This window comes from Apodemus sylvaticus, chromosome 12, assembly GCF_947179515.1.
Source record: "Apodemus sylvaticus chromosome 12, mApoSyl1.1, whole genome shotgun sequence".
In the NCBI taxonomy this organism is placed as follows: domain Eukaryota; kingdom Metazoa; phylum Chordata; class Mammalia; order Rodentia; family Muridae; genus Apodemus; species Apodemus sylvaticus.
In genome coordinates this window covers 38,844,521-38,863,042 of record NC_067483.1, presented here as the reverse complement: position 1 = coordinate 38,863,042, position 18,522 = coordinate 38,844,521, and the positions used below count along the sequence as shown (strand labels likewise).

Here is an 18,522-nt window from a genome sequence, read left to right as displayed (position 1 = left end):
ATCTTTCCTTCATCTAAGCTTCCCATCAATGCTTCCTGGACAATTTTCAATGAGTTTAATTCTTCCGTGTCGCCGTGTGCTGCCTGCCCCCAGTCTAACCACAACCCAAGCTGTCTGCCAGAGTTGAGCACACCAAGGACTCGTTTCAGGCCCAAAGGGAAGGAAGCAACCAACCTTGCTCAGTCAGCTGCAGGATGAAGGCCCAAGTGTTTATGTAAGCCTAGCCCTGTCCTGGGACCTCGGGCACATCTGCTGTCACTCAAGCAGTTTCTTTGTGAACTGTGCTGTCTTAACCCCCTAGCGGACCAGCCTTCCCGTTTTGTCTCCAGACTGTGACCTTTCTAAGTCTCTAGGTATAATGAGGGAGGCCCAAGTCCTCATCCAGCAATGCCCCACACTGGGAGGACAGGTGGGGTGTATAGCTGGGAAACTGAAGCCAGTCAGAACTGGACAATTAGGGGGTGAATACCAGAATAGGTCAGGAGTGGGGGTGGGGAGAGAGCCTGCTCAGAACCAAAGGCAGCCAGCTGCTTGCCTGCACTTTGCCCTCTGTCCCTCCCTCTATCCAGTCCCAGAGTCCAGCAGTTTCTCAATGGAACAGGCTGCAGGGACAGCTCTGCAGGGGGCTGAGGGGCAGGCCAGGGAGGATGGACATTCCAAGCATTCTTGACTTCCTCCCAGAGTCCGGAGCTAGGGCCCAGGGACAGAAGCTGTCCAGTACGGGAAGGAAAGGGAATTTCTTCAGAGGGAATAAAGGCTGTGGGAGAGTCTTCAGGCACCAGGGGGGCAGGGCACAGGCCAGTGGGGGAGGGGAGCCAGGGGGAGGGGGCAGCTGGGGAAGGGAATCAACTGGAGAAATCCACCTGATCCATTTCTTCCTTGAGTACTAGGGAAGGAAAGAAAAATCCAGAATGCTGGGCTTGTTTTCCAGATTGCTTAATAGGTCAGGCTTAACGGCAGGTGGACTGGGTGTTTTGGAAGGGCTTGATTGATTGATTGATTGATTGATTTGATTTTTTTACGGTGCTAGAGATTGAGAATACACATTAAACAGCGTCCTGGCCACCCAGTTGCCCCTCGGAATCCCCTTGCCCTATTTTGATTAAACAGAATCTGTGTCCCATCTGAGGTCACAAAGTATCAAAAGGCTCAAAGATGTGAACCCAAGTCCCCCAAAGAGAACAAGAGACTGTTTTTCCAGTTACCATTGCTGGTTTTAATGAGGTGGTTTTGGCCACAGATGAGGGAGGGTGGGCAGCCTCAGGTGTGAAGCGACTGGAGACTCCATCCAGACAGTGCTTTAAGACATACATGTGAAAAAGCTGCCCCTGTGATTAGAGGGACACCATTGCCAAACACTTCTCTCTACATAAACATCAATGGAACAGTGGCTTTCCCCAGAACACAGCATTCACATTACAGAAAGCAGCAAAATTCACTTAAAAAATAAAAATAAAAAATAAAACAAAAACGAGAAGTGAGAATCACAAAAATAAATAAGTCAGCACATTCTAGGTCCTGTTGGCCTGAGAAACAGACACATCCATCCAAAGTCTGGATATCAGGAACAGCTTTGAGGCTCGAGTCTCTGAGGTCTAAGGTGGGGTCCAGAGGCATCCGGTCCCTTTGAGATGAAGTCAAACAGCAGTCCAGAGTCTTTCCAGGTTTTTGAGATGCACAGCAGCAGAGATGGAAACCAGAGGCTGTTTCCCCTTTAAATAGGGTAGGTTACTCCACAGCACCTCCATGGATGTGGGGGCTCTAACCCTGGTGGTCGCTGAGTGTGAAGGTGCACCCCGACACTGGCAGAGAACGGGGTGGGAAACGTCCTAGGTGACGTTCATGGCGTACAGGAGGTAGGCACTTTCAGGTCTCTGTGGCCCGGCTGTAACCATCCCGACAGCCAGGGCTCTTTGTAGGTCCTCCCGTTCCTTTCTACATCTGTACGATTTCTCTCATCTTCCAGGTTCAGTCAGGCTGAAGACATAGAGGCCCTGATGTACTTAAAAATACTCTAGTCCCTGGGCATCCCACCCGGGGGTTCCCCTGCAAATCCTCTCAGAGCCTGCTTCATACCGGGGCACTGCTTCTCCTCCTCAGCTGAGCTTCGAGCAGATTCCTAGGGCTTGTCTGTAGGCTGCTGTCACCTCTTGGCAGTCTGTCAGAGAAAAGCAGCTATCCCCCAAAGATTCCTGCCACCACCGCTTCAGGCCTTCCGAAGGAGGCTGCTCCAGCCTCCTCAGGTTGTCCACAGACACACAGCCCCTCAGTGGGGTTTCGGGAAGCCGCTCCGGCAAGTCCAACTGGTCAAAGGACTCGGAGGACAGGATGCTGTCCTCACTCACAGCCCCTGAAGGGCGGCTGGCTCGGACTGAAGGATGAGGGCAGCAGGCCAGTTGGTCCAGGGAGCCAAAGGTGCTGGGGGTAGTGCCTTCTAAGGCTGTGCGGGAGAACTTGCCGTTGAGTTTGAGAATGCCCTTGCGGTGGAGGAGGAGCCCTGAGGCTTGTGGAGACTTCTGTTCCACGGGGTCCACACTCACAAACACATCACCGGCATCTAACAGTTCCCCAGACTCACTGGGCTCTGGAGAGGAGTAGTAACCAGATTCACGCTGCCGAGACTTCTTAAGGATGCCCTTCCTTGGGAGCAGGGATACAGCAGGGCCAGGCTGCCCTGGGGTATCAGGCACGGGCCTGAGTTCCTGAGGGTCCTCCTGTACCTCCCCTGATGAGGTAGAGGTCTTTTTCTTAAGAATGCCTTTGGGAAGCTTGAGGCTGTTTTTGCCCGGGCGAGCGGCGGTATCCTCGGCTGGATCACCCTGCAGAGTCTGAGCCATGTCGTTCTCCTTGCGGGACTTCTTGAGTGAATGCTGCCGCTCCAGCCCCGGCGCAGTGCTTCCAGCTCCCGGCACGTGCTGCTTGAAGAAGCTGCACACCTTGGCTCCATTTTCCAGGAGGGGGCGGGACGAGCGGCGTAACCAGTCCGCCATGGAAGCCCGGCCAGAATCCCCACTAGGGTGGCCGCCCTCACGCAGAGCTTCCGGTTCCCCAACCCGGGTGCTGTAGCCCCAGTTGACCCACCAATGACTGGCTACATCCTCCAGCGTGGCCCGAAGGGTGGGATTCACCATTAACAGCCACCGGATCAGGCCGCAGGCATCTGTAAAACAAAGGCAAAGGCTTGAGAGCTGCAAGAACCGCATCCAAGGGCTTCTCCCACGGGCCTGCCTCCCCTGAAGGTGGACAGCGTTCATGCTTCTGGGTGAGACTAGTGTATTCCTTCCTCAGGCTCCGTACAGGCTCAGGCCCATTCCCCAGGCCAACTTTCCCTGCTGAAACTCAATCCTCTAGGATAAGGGGGGGGGGGGGGGGGCCGGTAGCGCACGCCTTTAATCCCAGCACTTGGGAGGCAGAGGTAGGCGGATTTCTGAGTTCGAGGCCAGCCTGGTCTACACAGAAAAATCCTGTCTCGAAAAACCAAAAAAAACAAAAACAAAAAAAAACAAAATTAATTCTCTGGGATTATGCTCAACAGCAAAGCGAAGCTCTCCCATTCGGCTTCCCACTGTCTATATCTTATATAAAGGCTCAGATTTCACAGGATGAGGAGAAAGTCACTAAGAAACAATACAACTATAGCAAAGAGGATTAAGCTGGACTTTAGGGGAGCGCTTCTAAAGCATGTTCACATTGGAGAAAGCTGCCCCCTTCCTCAGAGGTCTCAGACTGGAGAACAGTGGGGCACATCCTTATCTCCCCAAGTTACTAAGGACTGCTACATTTCTTATTGCCACTGTCTAGTCACTGTGTTGGGAATCCTTGGCAGTGACAGCAGGCACCCCACTACCCCAGCCCGACCACAGCTCCCACTCACCAGAGGGCTTGGGCGGCTCACGGTAAGCTCCGCTACTGATTTGCTTCACTAGTGTTTTATGATCCTGCCCGTCGAAGGGCATGGTGCCGTGCACCAGGATGTACAGGAGAACGCCCAGAGACCAGCTGTCCACCTGAGAGAGAGGGGGTAGGGCTGCTCAGCAAAGACACAGCACCACGTGCTGCAGACTGGAGAGCTGCCATCCGCGTCTCCAGCATGATGGGAGACGTGAAGGTCTCATCTGAAGGCTTCCTCTTACCCTCTCTTGTAACTAGAGGCTGAAGTAGTGGGTATGACAGAGGGGTCAGGAGCTCATAGGAAAAGTCCCTTTCCTCTGGATAGGACAGCCACGAGCATAGGAACGGTGGCCAGGCCACTGCGTCCTTCTGGGTCAAGATGGACTGAGTGCCAGGAGGGGACAAGAACGAGACGATACCAGGAGACCTCTGTTCTATGACCGCTTTGCTATCTCCCCCTCAACGCTTGGCAAGTCACTGTGCTCAGAAGAGGAAGCAACTAGGAAACTACCTTATCTATCCTGCATGACCTGGATTCAGAGATGCAGTAGGAGAAGGTTGCTTACCTCTGGGCCCACATAGGGCTTCCCATTGACAATCTCAGGTGAGGCATAGAGGGGACTCCCACAGAACGTCTGGAGGAACTTGCCTTTGTGGTACAGGTTGGAGAGGCCAAAATCAGCAATCTATAGGGTCGGGACAAACACTGGTCAGAACAAAGGTTGGGTTGTTCCACAGTTCTTGGCCATCCTTTCTTCAGGGAATACACAGTTTAATCTGCTGCACTCAAGAAGCCCTTCAGCTCCTCACCTTATCACTATCGTTTTCTGGTCCCCCCCATCCCCACCCCCACCCCCGGAAACACAGGATACTGGGAAAAGCCAGGCCCTGGTGGAAGGAAAGAGACACCCAACCCATGTTTCATAGCTCAGGTCCTGAAAGACAGTGCCTTAAAGCCCTCGATAGGCAAGCAAGGCCCCTGACCCAGTAACTATGTGAAGCCTGAGCTGCCCTTTTGAGCCATGGGTTTATCTCTGCCCACACCTATGCAGAAAGCCAGGGTGGACCTGCATGGGTAAGGGGCAGAGGAGAGGACAAAAGTCAGAGCTGTTTACAGCCCAGGAGATGGAATCGTCTCTCAAAGGAGTCCCCGAGCTGCTGGATTTTAGGGGCCAGAGAGGTTCTAAGATCATCCTCCTCTTTCCCATCTGCTAGAGGTGGAGGTCAGGACCCTGGGGCTATCTCACTCTTCGCCCCATCAAAGGGTCATGCGTGCAGGGTGGGGAGGGCTATTTATGAAACCCTGGCTCCTTTGTTTATGGCTTTATTGGCGTCTTATCAAGCAGTTGCCAGGTGAACTGGTAATGATGTCGATGATTGGTACCAACAGAGTCTCTGCCCTTCTGGCTTGTGTGAGTTTACCGGCTCTGGCCTCCCTTTCCTGCCAGCATCAAAGAAACCCCACCTCCTTCAGGAATGGCCTGGATAAGGGCTACCGACTGAGTATCAGGATACTTTAGGACACGCAGGTCAGCACCCACACAGTGACCCTTGTCCTATGTCGGGTAGATCTGAAAAGGGCCAGACTGTCACCCTCCCACTTGTTTGCCAGGCTAGCCTGTCACCTCAGCTAGCTCTTGTCCTCTTGCCCGTCCAGCCCTGAGATTCTTGTTTATTTCCTTGGCATGAACTTGTGATTGACATAAATCTAGCTGTTTCAGCAGGAGAATGAGAACCCGGTGTTTTCGGGGAAACAGAAAGTGACAGCAATAAGGAAAGGCCGCAGGGCTTCTTGACTGTAGCAGATTAGACTGTGTTTGTGCGCAAGCACTCAGAGCAAGGGGAACGAGACTCAGTACCTGTTGGCCCCAAAGTTAAGAATGAAAATTGACCCTTGATTAGACCCTTGCCACGCTTGTGATGTAACTGGCCTGAGAGGCAGAGTCTTCATTTCTGTTCTAGCCTAGCCTCTGCCAGTCACTAGTGAGGTGATTTTCCTCTTGAGGGCTTGGTGCCTCATATCTACAAAGGAAGTGTTGGGATGGAAGATGGCTAAGGTACTAGGACCCACTAAGCACTTAGAGCTTTGAGGAACCAGAAGCGGGGCTCACCTTGATATTTCCATTGGCGTCTAGAAGGATGTTCTCCAGCTTGAGATCCCGGTGAACAATCCCGTTCTAAAAGAAGAAAAAAGAACTGAGTCAGGGAGTGTCACCAGGGATGGGAGTGGAGACAAGAGACCTCATCTAGAAAACCTAACTATCAGAGTTAAGTGCAGGCACACTGGGATACAAATTCACCCACAGGGTTCAAGGTCTTTCTGTGGTCAAGAGAACAAAGCCAGAAATACCAGCATTCCTTGGTCTGAGAGTCCAGAAGCCTTCCTCAGAGTCCCAGCCTCAGCGCCCCAGAGACACTCTCCCCCCCCCAAAGAATGCGGCTAGGTCTGGTGGATGGGCACTCACCTGGTGGCAGTAGTGCAAGGCAGACACGATCTGTCGGAAGAAGTGCCTGGCGTCCCGCTCACTCAGCCGTGGCCGCTCACTGATGTAGTCATACAGATCTCCTCGGCTGGCATACTCCATAACAATCACAATCTTGCTGCTATTTTCAAACACTGGAGAGGGCAATCGAGAACGTCAGGCCTCCCGGAGAAGGAACGCCGCTCCCACCTGGGGCCACAGTCTCTTTCACAGCCTCATCCCAGATAGGACCTCCGTGTGGAATGTCTGCTCCAGGGGACAGCGGCCACAGGGCAGCGAATAAGGGCGGAAGAGCCTAGGAAGAAGACTGGGGTCTTCTTGGAGCAGCAAATCAAGACATGAGGTCAGTGGCTAGGTTTAGGTTTCTGAGGACTCTGCAATCTCCCAGGAAGGCAGAGATATCATTGTAGGAGTAAAAGACCTTGGTCGAACCGCTACTAGATCTACCAGTGAGCACGCAGAGTTGCCGGATGAACTTGGATACATAATCAAACCATTGTGCTTTGGTTTGTTGTCTGATCTCCCTTGAGATCAGACAACAGCAACTTCCCAGGGCTCAGGTGAGAAACAGGCAAGAAAGCAGTGACAGACAGCTGTTGGTCTGGTATAGTATTCGATACACGGGAAAGTGCTGGAAAACAGGACCTATTACTGTAAACTGTTCTCCTGTATAATTCTAAAACCTGAGACCTGTCCCGTGACTGTGAGAGCGGAGACAGTCCTCAGTCCTGCCACCATTCAGAGTATGCAGGCTGGGGCCAGAGTGCATATGGCCTCGATCACAGAGGCAATCAATAAACACGTGGTAATTAATTGGCCGGCTGGCTTGCTTCTTGGCCGTCAGCCCACCCCGGTTAGCCCATCTCCATGGGTAGGAGGGGCTGTCTTACCACCCCAGGCTGACTCCTAGCTCCAGTCCTCTAAAAACATAGAAAATAACTGGCCCTTCATCCTGGCCCTTCAGCTGGTGTGTCTGTCAGAACACGCTAGTGCATGACATCGCATCTTTGTGTTAAACGGGTCCTATGAGTTTGGCTCGCCAGGCCAGCCCCAGAGCCTCTGAGAAGGAGCTAAAGGGTGAGCTCTCAGTTTCAAGGCCAGAAAAAGACTTGTGGTGGTGTTTTCCAGGTGAACATGGTGACACAGACTCTTAGGAGGACCTGACGGGGACTCCTCCCATGTGGTTCTCAGTTTATATGCTAGGAACTAAAGATAAAGAGCAGGCATGGTGCATTTTGAGGAACATTAGAAGTCAGTCCCAGCATTCCCATAGGCCAAAACATCAAGATGGAAATTAACCTGGAGGAACCCTTTAGACACCAGTAACAGTGATGTGCCCTATGCCTGAACCATCAACACGCCTGAGTGCGTGTGCTCACAAGTGCTCACACACACACACACACACACTAACAGAGCAAAACAAAACAAAAAACAACAACAATGAAAACAAAACAAAACTCTGAGCATTAGTTCAGTTCTCCGACCCAAGTGGGAACTGGGTATGGAGAGAATTCATATATATACCAATTTATGCACATGTGTGTGTGGGCGCGCACACACACACACACACACACACACACACACACACACAATCACAAAGCGTAATCTGCCCACTGTTCTGGGAGGGAAGAAAAGAGAAGTACCATTAGCCTTCTCAGCCACTTGTCTGGGCTCCTCATGGGACAGACTCAAGCCACAGGGTCATAACAGTAGCTTTGCCCTTTATCTTCCTATGAACCTGAGAGTAGAGACATTTCTATTCAGCCTACCAGGAATCTTCAGACAAAAGAAAACCATTCCAGACAAGTCCACAGGCTCCTCCCTCCTTTCCCTCCTCCTGCTGTCCCTGTGATCCCGGTTACTGAAGTTGCATAAAGACTTGAAGCAGACAGGTGTACGTGGGAGGGCATTCTTCCTCCTTCCCTCGTCACTCCCTCCTGCTCACTTTGTTGTCTGGGCTGCAGGGAAGAGGGCAGCCAGAGTGATCAAGCCAGAACTGATGTCAGTAGAGAGGCGAGACTAAAACCATGCACGAGTGATTCAGGGGCACAAGGCAACTTTAGGAAGGAGGCCTGGGGACAGAGGAGCGTTGAACAGCACCCACACACCTGAGACAGGTGTGGACGCTGGCCTTTTAGCCTCTCCTGAGTTGCTAAGGATCTCGTGGGGTCGGGAGGCAGTGCTACTAGGGAAAAACTCAACAAACGACAACGACAAAAGGCTTGCAGTCTGGGGTGAGGATGCAGCTCAATTTACAGCACTTACCTAGCAGGCGTGGGATTCTAGGTAGGACCCCAGCCATGCTTCAGACACACACACTAACTATAGCTTTTCCACTTAGAGAGTACTCGGTGTCAGTATCCAGTGGGATTTTTGCAACCACCCTGTGATATAGATGGATTATGCCATTTTGTATGACACAGGGAGAAGTCCTGTGTCACGTGGCAGGGTTATGGCAGCTTTTGCAACTCCAAAGCCTTCATCATTCTTACTTCCTTTTTAAAGAGAACTTTATTTAAGATATGTGTTTATTTAAAGGCAGGGTCCTGTTATGCACCTTTGGATGACCTTGAATTTAGGCCTCCTAGGGCTGGGGTTACAGGCATCACCATTGGGCACATGCTACCTCTTTGTGTCAGCAGAACTGACTTCTGTGCACACACACACACACACACACACACACACACACACATGCCCGGATTCCTGGCTCCCAGCTCCAGCTCCACGACTGTACCTTCATGAATGGCAATGATGTGGGGGTGGTTGAGCGAAGACATGATCTCAATCTCCCTCCTTATGTGCAACAGGTCCTGTTCATCTTTGATTTTGTCTTTCCTGATTGACTTGATGGCCACCTGGGAACAGAGGAAGCAGGAGATTAAGGAGAAAGGTCTAGCAAGGCAGAGACATCTCTGAGGATGTTCCATGAGCTCTGGCCCTGCTACTCTGCCTGTAGCTGCAACACATAGCAGGTACCAAGAGAGGTCACCCACCTTCACCAGGGCAGGTGACAGGAACTGGAAGATCACTTTGTCAAGGTTGTCACCTGAGTCCAGTTCAGTCAAAACAGCACTGACTAATGACCCCATTTTAAAAGTCTACCAATGAACAAGAAGTGTAACAGCCTGCAGCGGTGTGAGAGTTGATGCTTTAGGATTTACAAATCAAATATGCGCAGTGCATCCCAAGGACACTGTACACCCCAAGGACAAGGATCTGAGATGACTTGCTCAGGATGATTTGCTCAGCACTTGATGCCAGGTAGAGGACCTGGCACACATCGGTCAGTGAATAGCAATTGACTGCATTAGTAAATATACTGGACCTCGCAAGAGCTTTGGAAAGCAGATAAAGAAAGCATCTTCAACCTCAGCCACTGGTGAAGAAACTGGAAACCCAACAAGCTGGATGCTTTCCTTAAAGTCGTAGTCACCAACTAGCACAGCTGGCAAGCTGAGTGTAGTTCTTCTTCTGTCCCAAACGCCAATTCGCTATAAACAACCACTCACTAGTCAAACAATAAAGCAACCCAAATGCCTACCTACAGGTGAATGGATAGACAAATTTGGTATCAATCTGTCAGAAAAGGAATGGAATCCTGATACCTGCTATAACATGGCCAAACCATGAAAATATACTTAGGGAAATAAGTTTGTCCCAGAGTGACAAATGTTATGGCATCCCCTTTTATGAGGAACTAAAATAAACAACTCTAGCGAGAGAAAGTAGGTCAGAAGTTACCAGGAGTATAGGGCAAAAGATGGCATGGGGGCATTACTATTTAATGGGCACAGCACTTCTATTTGGGATGATAAAACTGTCTTAGAGGGCTGAAGAAGAGATGTCTTGGCACTAAGAGCACTGGCTGTTCTTCCAAAGGACTTGAGTTTGGTAGTTCACAACTGTCTGTAACTCTAGTTCCAAGGGACCAGATGCCCTCTGCAGATGTACAAGCATACATCCAGAGAAGACAGCAATATGCATTAAATAAAAACATTATATTTTGTATTGTGATGATTTACAACATTGTGGATATGTTTAATATGCTAGTGAGCTATTTGCCATAATAAAAATGATCATCAAAACAAAACAACAACAAAAAAGTCCACCCCCCAGTGAGCAGTCTTCGAGTAGACAGACAGTCCTCTGGGCTTGCTGTCTTAAAGGGTCTTAAAGATGGGAAAGGATTAAGACCTCCAGCTGGTGTGTGGTGGGTTCAGGAAGGGTGAGTTCAGAAGAAACAGGAGAGCTACAAATCAACACCTAAGAGCTCCCATCTTTCTGGTCCAAGGCATTCTCTAGAATATTGAGACCGGAAACCATAGAGCCAGGACCCAGTACGCCTGGTTCTCCGGTTCTATCCCAGTGGCTGTAGGCAAGTCCTACCCTTCTCGGTGCCTCAGCTGCCTTTGTGTGAAATAAACAGATTGAACTAAGTAGTCTGGGGGCAGGTGTGTGTGTGTGTGTGTGTGTGTGTGTGTGTGTGTGTGTGTGTGTGTGTGCTTTCCCGCTCTGGTCTGTGAATCAGAATTTTTTGTGTACAAAAGCCAGTGGCCCTCAGACTGGGTAAGGGTTAGGCGTCCCAGGTCAGTCAGTTCCTGGCAAGTTCTGGGCAAGGACGCCAACAGAATGGTAAACACAGGACTTCCCCTGCACACAAGTAATGAGAAATATGAAGGCCCAGTCTGAGGTAAACAGCTCCTCATTCAATTTCCCAGGAGGGCTGGCCTCCCCTCTGGATTCAAAAGGAGACAGAAAGGAAACCCCAGCTCAAGGGGCGGGGCCTCTAATCCACCCTTTCACAGGCTCTGGAGGTAGACAATAGCATCAGCTCTCTGGACAGCAGGCTCTTTCGGTTTATGCTCCCCATCTGACAAGAATGCGGAATAGCCCTAATCCTGTCAGAGGAGTTGCTCACAATGCCCACAGCGGTCACCCCGGCAACGGGCCAGGGGTGGCGTGCCCTCCACCCCATCAGGCCCTAAAGCTGCATTGCTGAAGGGGGCAGGCCCCATTCTCAGCCCTCCCCAGAACGGGGCAGGGAGGACAATAGCAGATGGTCACCATGGTGCCTCATCCCTGAGAGGCCCAATGCAGGGGGACGATGCAGATGGGAGGATCTGTCTGATTCTTCTCTAACCCCACTCCCTAAAGAGCTAGGCAGAAAACCCCTGGGCTTAGAACAGGGGAGCAGGGCAAAGGCCTTGACTATTGCTGCAAGTAGAAGCGCTCTCTCTCTTCTCCATTCAGCACAGGGCAATGCTCCCACACACTGCAGCTCCACACTGCTTTTCTCACCCTGAAGGGGAGATTGCACGGCCCCGCTCTCTTCTCTGTAAGCCTTTGTTCATGAAACCAGACAATGAGTAAAGGGCTGTGAACTCTTTAGAGACAAAGATCTGTAAAAGATCTATTAGTGGGTAGTAAAAACAGTCGTATGTAAACACACACCACTATCTAGACAACTAAAAATACCCGAGTGCTTAAAATGCAGCCAGGCAAAGACTGGGCAGATGTCAGATGCACAGTTGTGTACCCATCAGTGTGTAGAGTACCGAGATGACGTCATAGGCTTAGGGACAGAGCTCTAAGGGTACAGGGGCCAAAAGAAATGAGTTTCCAAAACAGATTTTGAGGGTGCTAGGAATTATTGGGTATGGCTAGTGGACACACAGGTATCAAGATCCACTTCTTCTAACCTTAGAAGACCTGAAATTCTAATTTCACCCCGTTTCATTCTCCTAAAGACATCAGAGGGGTTAGGAGCAGGTCGACGAAGCCCCAGTCATCTATAGTAGGTCCTGGGAGATCCTGTCTAGCACTTCCCAGGAAGGAAACAAGGGGCATTACTGGTCCTCCATCAGTCCCCCAAACGGTGACAGATAGGAAGGACTGATTTATCACTGGCACGGTAGGGCTAGGCCACTGTTCCCAAACTCTCCCAGCCCTAGTATATCAAAGTAAGTTCAACCTACTACCTCTCAAGACTAGAAAGAGCCCTGCGTGCAGAAGGCCCTCCACAGCTGCACACTAATGAACACTCATCACAAATATCTATTTGTTCAGTCCCTGGATGATCTTTGCCTGAAGGAACCAGTGACCAGATAAGGTTTCCCGCTCCCTCCCTCCCAGGCCTGGGTGGAGTCTCCCTCAGTTACAAGAACTAATTTCTAGAGACCTTTGTTCTCACCTGCAGGGTTATTGGCAACTGTGCTTAAGGATGAAAATAAGCTGACTAAAGCCTAGGAAGAAGGTACCAACTGCAGACAGGTACCCAACCCAAAGGGATGATGGCCACAGGCCAAGGTCTTTGTCCTGACACAGTTGTTTTGTAGGGTTTTTTTCTTTTAATTTTTGTAAATTTATTTATTTATTTATTTTACATGTATAAGTATATGCACCAGGGTTTTTTTTTAATTTTTATAAATTTATTTATTTATTTTACATATATAAGTATATGCACCAGGTATGTGCCTGGTGCCCAGGGAGGTCTGAAGAGGGTGTCAGAAACCCTGAAAGTAGAGTTAGGTGTGGTTGTGATGGTGGGGGTCCTGGGAATGGAAACTGAATGGTCTGGAAGAGTACCAAGTGCTGTTAAACACTGAACCCTCATTTCAGCTCACTGACACAATGATTAACCCACCCTCTTTACCCTGCATATTACCCACATATAATCAATTTATTATTTGGCCATCACATTCTGCAGCAGAAGGAACACCAGACCAAGGATAATTCTGTGTATGTGAACATTTGTCTTTCTCAAGCCATACAACACAAGGCACAGAAAACTGGGAGAATCGGGCTAACTGGGCTGTCTAGTTTGTTTGTCTGATAAGACTTATTTATTTTTACTCTATGCATATGGGTGTTTTGCCGGTGTGCCAGGCTGGTGTACCACAGACATACGATGCCCATGAAAGTCAGAAGAGAGCTTTGGATCCTCTGAAATTGGAGTTACAGATGGTTCTGAGCGGCCAGCCACACGGGTGCTGGGAACCAAACCCAGATCTTCTGCAAGAGAAGCATGTGCTCGGCTATCGCTGCACTCCTGGGCTGTCTAGCCTTAAAGTCCTGGCTTGAGGAAGGTCTTGGGGGACACTGGACGTGGCTTTCTTTACTTGGAAGAGCATGGGGAACCAGCCCAGGAGAAAACTGTTTCAGATATGGAAGGATGGGTGAGGTTTTCAGCTAAGACAATGGGCTAGGAAGGGAATCAGAGCATGCCAGGCAGATCAGGGTAGATCTCTAAGTTCCCTTCTGGGCTTCAGCGTTCCGTGTCCAGCTTCTTCAGAAATGGGTCATGGCAATGCCAGGAAGGAGCCGTCTAAGGACTGTGGGTAGGCCATCCTGCTCGGCCATGCTAACTGCCAGAGCATAATACCCGCTGGAACCATCCCAGTGAATTTTCTCATCCTTGAAGCTCTGCGAGTTCATAGAGGCAACAAAGCTAATTCCCCAGCCAGCAGTGAACACTTCAGAAAGATAAACTCACTTCGCCAAAGTTCCTCCATGCACGGGACAGGACCACAATGGAGGAGAAGCTAGTGTCTCAGAAGACAAAAGTTCCTTGGAGGTGTCCAATCCTGCCCCTCCCCATCCCTGGAGAAGGGACTGCCCGTATCTTGCCATGGGCCATGTTGTGTGTGCCACTCCTTCCACTTAAAACATGCCCACTCTTTGCCAACGCCCTGAGGAGCTGGTGCCGAGGCTCCATGGGTAAATACCTTCTCTCTCCCAGAGCTTGGATTAGGAATGATCTGTATTCAGGTGATCAAAAAGCTTTAGAAAGAAAAAGAAGGGAAGGGGGTAGGGAGGGCAGAGATGCTGGTTCTGGGTGCTGGGAGAGATGGGCCAAGTCGAGCATCAATGCTCACAGCCAAGATCCTTGACTCCTCTCTGCACTTTCGTGGGAAGCAGACAAGGAGCTGGATGATGACCCACTTAGATAGTGCCGGATAGGTTAGGTTAGGCAGGCTTGGCTGAGCAGCGGGGATGGACCACCCTACCAAGAGCTAGCCCAGGAATCAGGAGGTACCCTGAGCCATCTCCCCCAGTCCCATATAATGCCGCCTCCTCCCTGCCTCCTTCTCGCCCACTCTGCTAGGTTCCTGAGCAAGGAGCTTCTCTGCCCAGCCCTTTTGTGTGGTTTGGCTGGAGCCCAAGGATGAGAGTCGCCTGCAGCCTCCCTCCCTGCTGCTGCTGAGCGGGCAGGTGCAGGAGGAGCTGGGAGGACAGCATCTTGCCCAACAAGCCTTTGGCAGCTGGCCAACAGGAGCCCTTCTCTGAAGTTGGCTGAATGAGAGACGAGGGCTTTGAACAAAGCAGAGACCACAGTGATTCAACTCAAGAAGGCTGAGCCCGATCCACGCTTCTTACTGAGGCAGAAGAGGACCAAGATAAGAGAGTTCCCTAGGTCAAAGCCACCCTGACTGGGACATTAAACCTCCCCCCCGCCCCCCGTGTATCTGAGACACTGCTAGGACTTTACAGATATTACTTTCTTTAATCCTAGGAGAAACCCATTATAATCTGCATTTTACAGATGAGGACGCCGAGGAACACAGAGAGGTAACGCATCTGGTAAGCAACGGGAAGCACGATTGGACACTCTGCAAGAATATGGTATCGTTCCTTCACCCAGGATCCTCCAGCACAGAATGGGGGCTCCCAGTGCTGTCTCCCACTCTAAACGTTGCCTGCAGCGCGGGCAGCGCAGCTGGAGCTAGCCGATGGGATGACAAAGCAGTCAGAGGCAAGCCCAGGCTCATCTCAAAACTCACTTCTAGACCAAGACTCAGCACTTGGTCATCCGAGGCTTATGGTGGACAAGTCTGGGGGTTTTGCTGCAGGTCTGTCATTGCCCAGCCAGAAGACAAGTCACTTCCCCTCTCCGGGCCTCAGTTCCCTCATCTGCCAATGGAGGAAGCAGCTTGTCTCCGTGGGTTCCCAATGTTTTGTAGCCCACTGGGCAATGGAAAATGTAAAAGGAATAGAAGCAATGTGACACGACAGAACTACTCACATGGGCTCCCTTCCTGACTGTGCTGGCACCCCTTAGGGGCGATTGAGATATCCATGCTGATCAGACCAAAGGCTTCGGTGAGACCCCTGGCAGCATGTGGTTTTCTCTTTAGGGAGAGGGGTTGGTCAGGGGAGCTGGGAGACTCACAGGAGGAAATGTCATTTGGATACCAGGAATGTGTCTGAGATCCAGAGCAAATATTTGTTTTTCCTCTGATGCCCTCCTGGAGCCACCATTAGTCCCCACTACCTGTCCCTCCCTGCAGATAATCCCATGGGACCCTGCTTAACCACCTCTGCAAGAGAGTGAGAGGTGCGAGCTGCAAATGTGGTGAGAAATTCCAGATGGCAGGAGGCTTTCCTGGGAACCGAGCTCCCACCAACAGTCCCAGCTCTGTGGAGCAAGCCCCTCTGCCCCACTGAAGCATCAAGCATCAATGCTGAAGCATCAAGCATTGTCTCTTTAGGGAGAGCAGTTAAGATGTAGGGGTGGGTCGGTGGGTGGGGGTGAGGGCACTGCTCCAGGATTGAGAAATCACTAGCACAGCAGAGAGCTGCTTTCCAAGAAAGAGGGGGGACCCTGAGCAAACTCCCAACAGCGATCCTGGGTGGTCTGGTTGGGGAGTTTCAGAACAGACTCTCCACATTTGCTGATCTTGGCTTCTTGCACACAGCAAGACACATGAACCTGGGAGTTCCTTCTGATTCTCTTTGTTTTGATGTAAGAGTCATTGATTTAGTTCACTTTAAAATCTCTCTCTCTCTCTCTCTCTCTCTCTCTCTCTCTCTCTGTGTGTGTGTGTGTGTGTGTGTGTGTGTGTGTGTGTGTGTAAGGCAGTGACCTCAGTCAAGAGCTGATGGAACTCTGAACTTTGATCTCAGCTTCTCAGACACTCCAGCTCCCTTAACCCTCTTCCCATAACAAACGACATGGGACACAAGCCACTATTAGCAACTCTTTTCTACCTAAGCCCCCAGACAAAGCCCGGGCCCTGAAGTCTCAAGCCTGGAGCCTCTGGGGCCCTGGCACTTTATAGAAAGAGAAAGAAAAGAAAGCCCGGAAGTACACGATTGCCCAATAACTGTAACCTGGCAGCGGGCAACTGGGGACTGTGCCAGGCCTAAGCAGGAAAAACATACTTGTTCCTATTGATGGGGTTATAATCCACTCCTTTCTCCAACATCCACTCTCCTTCACCAATGAAATGACTTCTTGAATTTCAAACCAGCTACTGGCTGCAAAAGCAAACAATTAGGGGAAGGGACCATTCCCATAGTCAATAGGGCAAATGCTGGCCACACATACACTGCCCCCCCCACAACCTGCATCCACTGGACCTGCCAAATGTTATCTCTAAACCACCTGCTCTGAGGCTTGCTAAAATGTGAATTATAGACCTTTAATAAAATACTTCCTTGGTGGGAAATGAGAGACTGAGCATTTTAAACAAGTACCCAGCTGATACCCAGGCCCACTAAACTGGAGTGGAAGAAACATTGTTGTGTAACTTTTGGTAAATTTGCTATTCTTTCATGGGAGCGTTTCCATATAGAAGTATTCATTCTCAACACAGGAACCATGATCAGAGCTCATCTTAAGTGCATTCACACTTATATCTTACTTTTCCAAGCAGTTTGTGAAACAGGCTGTGTTCTCTCTATTTTTGTAGAAGGGGAAACAGAAAACTGAGATGGAGGAACTTGCTCGGAGTTACGAATTACTATTACGATTACACATGCGTAAATCAAAAGGGCAAGTTCCCCAAAGGCCTCACACCCAAAGACTTGGATGGAGTGCTGGGAGATATAGTGGACCTGGCACTCGGGCCTGGTTTTACATTTCCCAGAATAAAAGCCCATCACAACGAAACTTTGCTTCATCTCCGGCTGGAAAGGCCCCAAAGTGTCAAGCCAGAGTTAAAGATCTCCACACCTCATCCATCTACTGAGATCTGGTGCTTTCAACTTCCTCCTTCCACTCTACTCTGTTGACGTTTGTTTTTTCCAGTCAAAATTCAAGTTAAGCCCTATCTTCTCAAACCACAGGCAACTAGCTAAGCTAAGGTTCTCAGGTCCATGAACACTTTCCTGAAAACCACGGACAGACAGACACATCTAAAATGCGCGCGCCTGGCAACTCAGCCGAGGAGAACACTGCAAGGGACGCGCTGTGAGCTCCCGAGAGCTGGGAGCCGCGAGGGACACTCACCAGGCGTCCGGAGCTCTCTCGTGCCTTCTTCACCTTCCCGTAGGTACCCTTGCCCAGGGTCTCCAGGAACTCGTAGCGGTGCCTCAGGTTGTGTTTGTGATGGTGCCGCTTCACCGCCTGCTTCTTCATCAGAGGTTTGGGCGACTTGATGAGCCTGTCCTCCAGCGGCCGGGAGCTCTCCGTGGCCAGGGCGGAGGCCGAGGGAGCCTGGCTCGCGCGCCGGGGTAAGGCCACCGACTCCATGGTGCGGGGACGGTAAGACGGAGGGGGTCGGGCAGCAGCAGCGCGCGGAGAGCGCGGGCTCAGAGGTCACAGCCGCACCCGAGCACGCTAGAAAGCCCCGCGTTCCGAATTGCCATAAAACGTTTCGAGGGGGAATGTCCCGGCCACGCCCCTGCGTCCCATTGGCCGACTTGCCGGCGACTCGTGACCAAAGCCTCTCCCATTGGTTCAGCCTCTCCTGCCCCGCTCCTCCCCTTGGCTAGGCGCTGAAAGGTGTGAATGGAGCCCCGCCCACCTAGACCCGAGGCCCAGGAATGCGAGAAAGGGGGCAGAGCCGAATTAGTACAGAAATGCCAGTCCTTAGGTTTGAAGGCTCTCTGAATTGCTTTAGTCTCTGAATGACGCCAACCTTGTGCTATTGTGCTGTGCTCTCGGTTGACAAGGGACAATCTAAGGGCACTAGAAAACCCAGAAGTATTTCGTCACACGCAGTAAATTGTTTCTCCCAAGCTCAAAAAAAACTGAAAAGGCTTTTGATAACTTCTTGAGATCCATAGAGGAGAGAATGACTAAAGAGATGGAATGGGCTGGAGACTGACTCCAGCTAAGCACTGGTAGAGAGCTGTCCTGCCTTCAAGTTCACTCTGCTTGGGTTCCACCAACCTTAGTTGGATTCTGGAATCCAACAGGCCTGCG

General features: G+C 50.8%; 1 protein-coding gene across 2 annotated transcripts; it reads right to left on the bottom strand.

Moving 5' to 3' along the window:
* Positions 1 to 1,192: 1,192 nt before the first annotated feature.
* On the bottom strand, positions 1,193 to 17,986 carry Nuak2 (NUAK family kinase 2). 2 transcript variants are annotated; one of them, XM_052200391.1, is made up of 7 exons: positions 17,605 to 17,986; positions 9,109 to 9,229; positions 6,357 to 6,508; positions 6,003 to 6,068; positions 4,458 to 4,577; positions 3,875 to 4,007; positions 1,193 to 3,160 (listed from the first exon to the last, which is right to left on the bottom strand). In XM_052200391.1, the coding sequence occupies exons 1-7, from the start codon at positions 17,845 to 17,847 to the stop codon at positions 2,097 to 2,099; spliced, it is 1,899 nt and encodes a 632-aa protein (XP_052056351.1). In that variant the 5' UTR covers positions 17,848 to 17,986; the 3' UTR covers positions 1,193 to 2,096. The 2 variants fall into 2 exon arrangements, with proteins under 2 accessions (XP_052056351.1, XP_052056352.1); XM_052200392.1 differs by lacking the exon at positions 17,605 to 17,986 and adding an exon at positions 16,536 to 16,686.
* Positions 17,987 to 18,522: the final 536 nt, after the last annotated feature.

Bases quoted from the DNA above. Each gene is read 5' to 3' on its own strand.
- Nuak2 (XM_052200391.1), bottom strand. From the start codon at position 17,847: ATGGAGTCGGTGGCCTTACCCCGGCGCGCGAGCCAGGCTCCCTCGGCC. The intron at 9,230-17,604 runs GTGAGTGTCCCT...CTCTGTTCCCAG, and splicing joins GAGAGAGCTCCGGACGCCTG to GTGGCCATCAAGTCAATCAG. The intron at 6,509-9,108 runs GTACAGTCGTGG...TGCCCTCTCCAG, and splicing joins CATCATTGCCATTCATGAAG to TGTTTGAAAATAGCAGCAAG.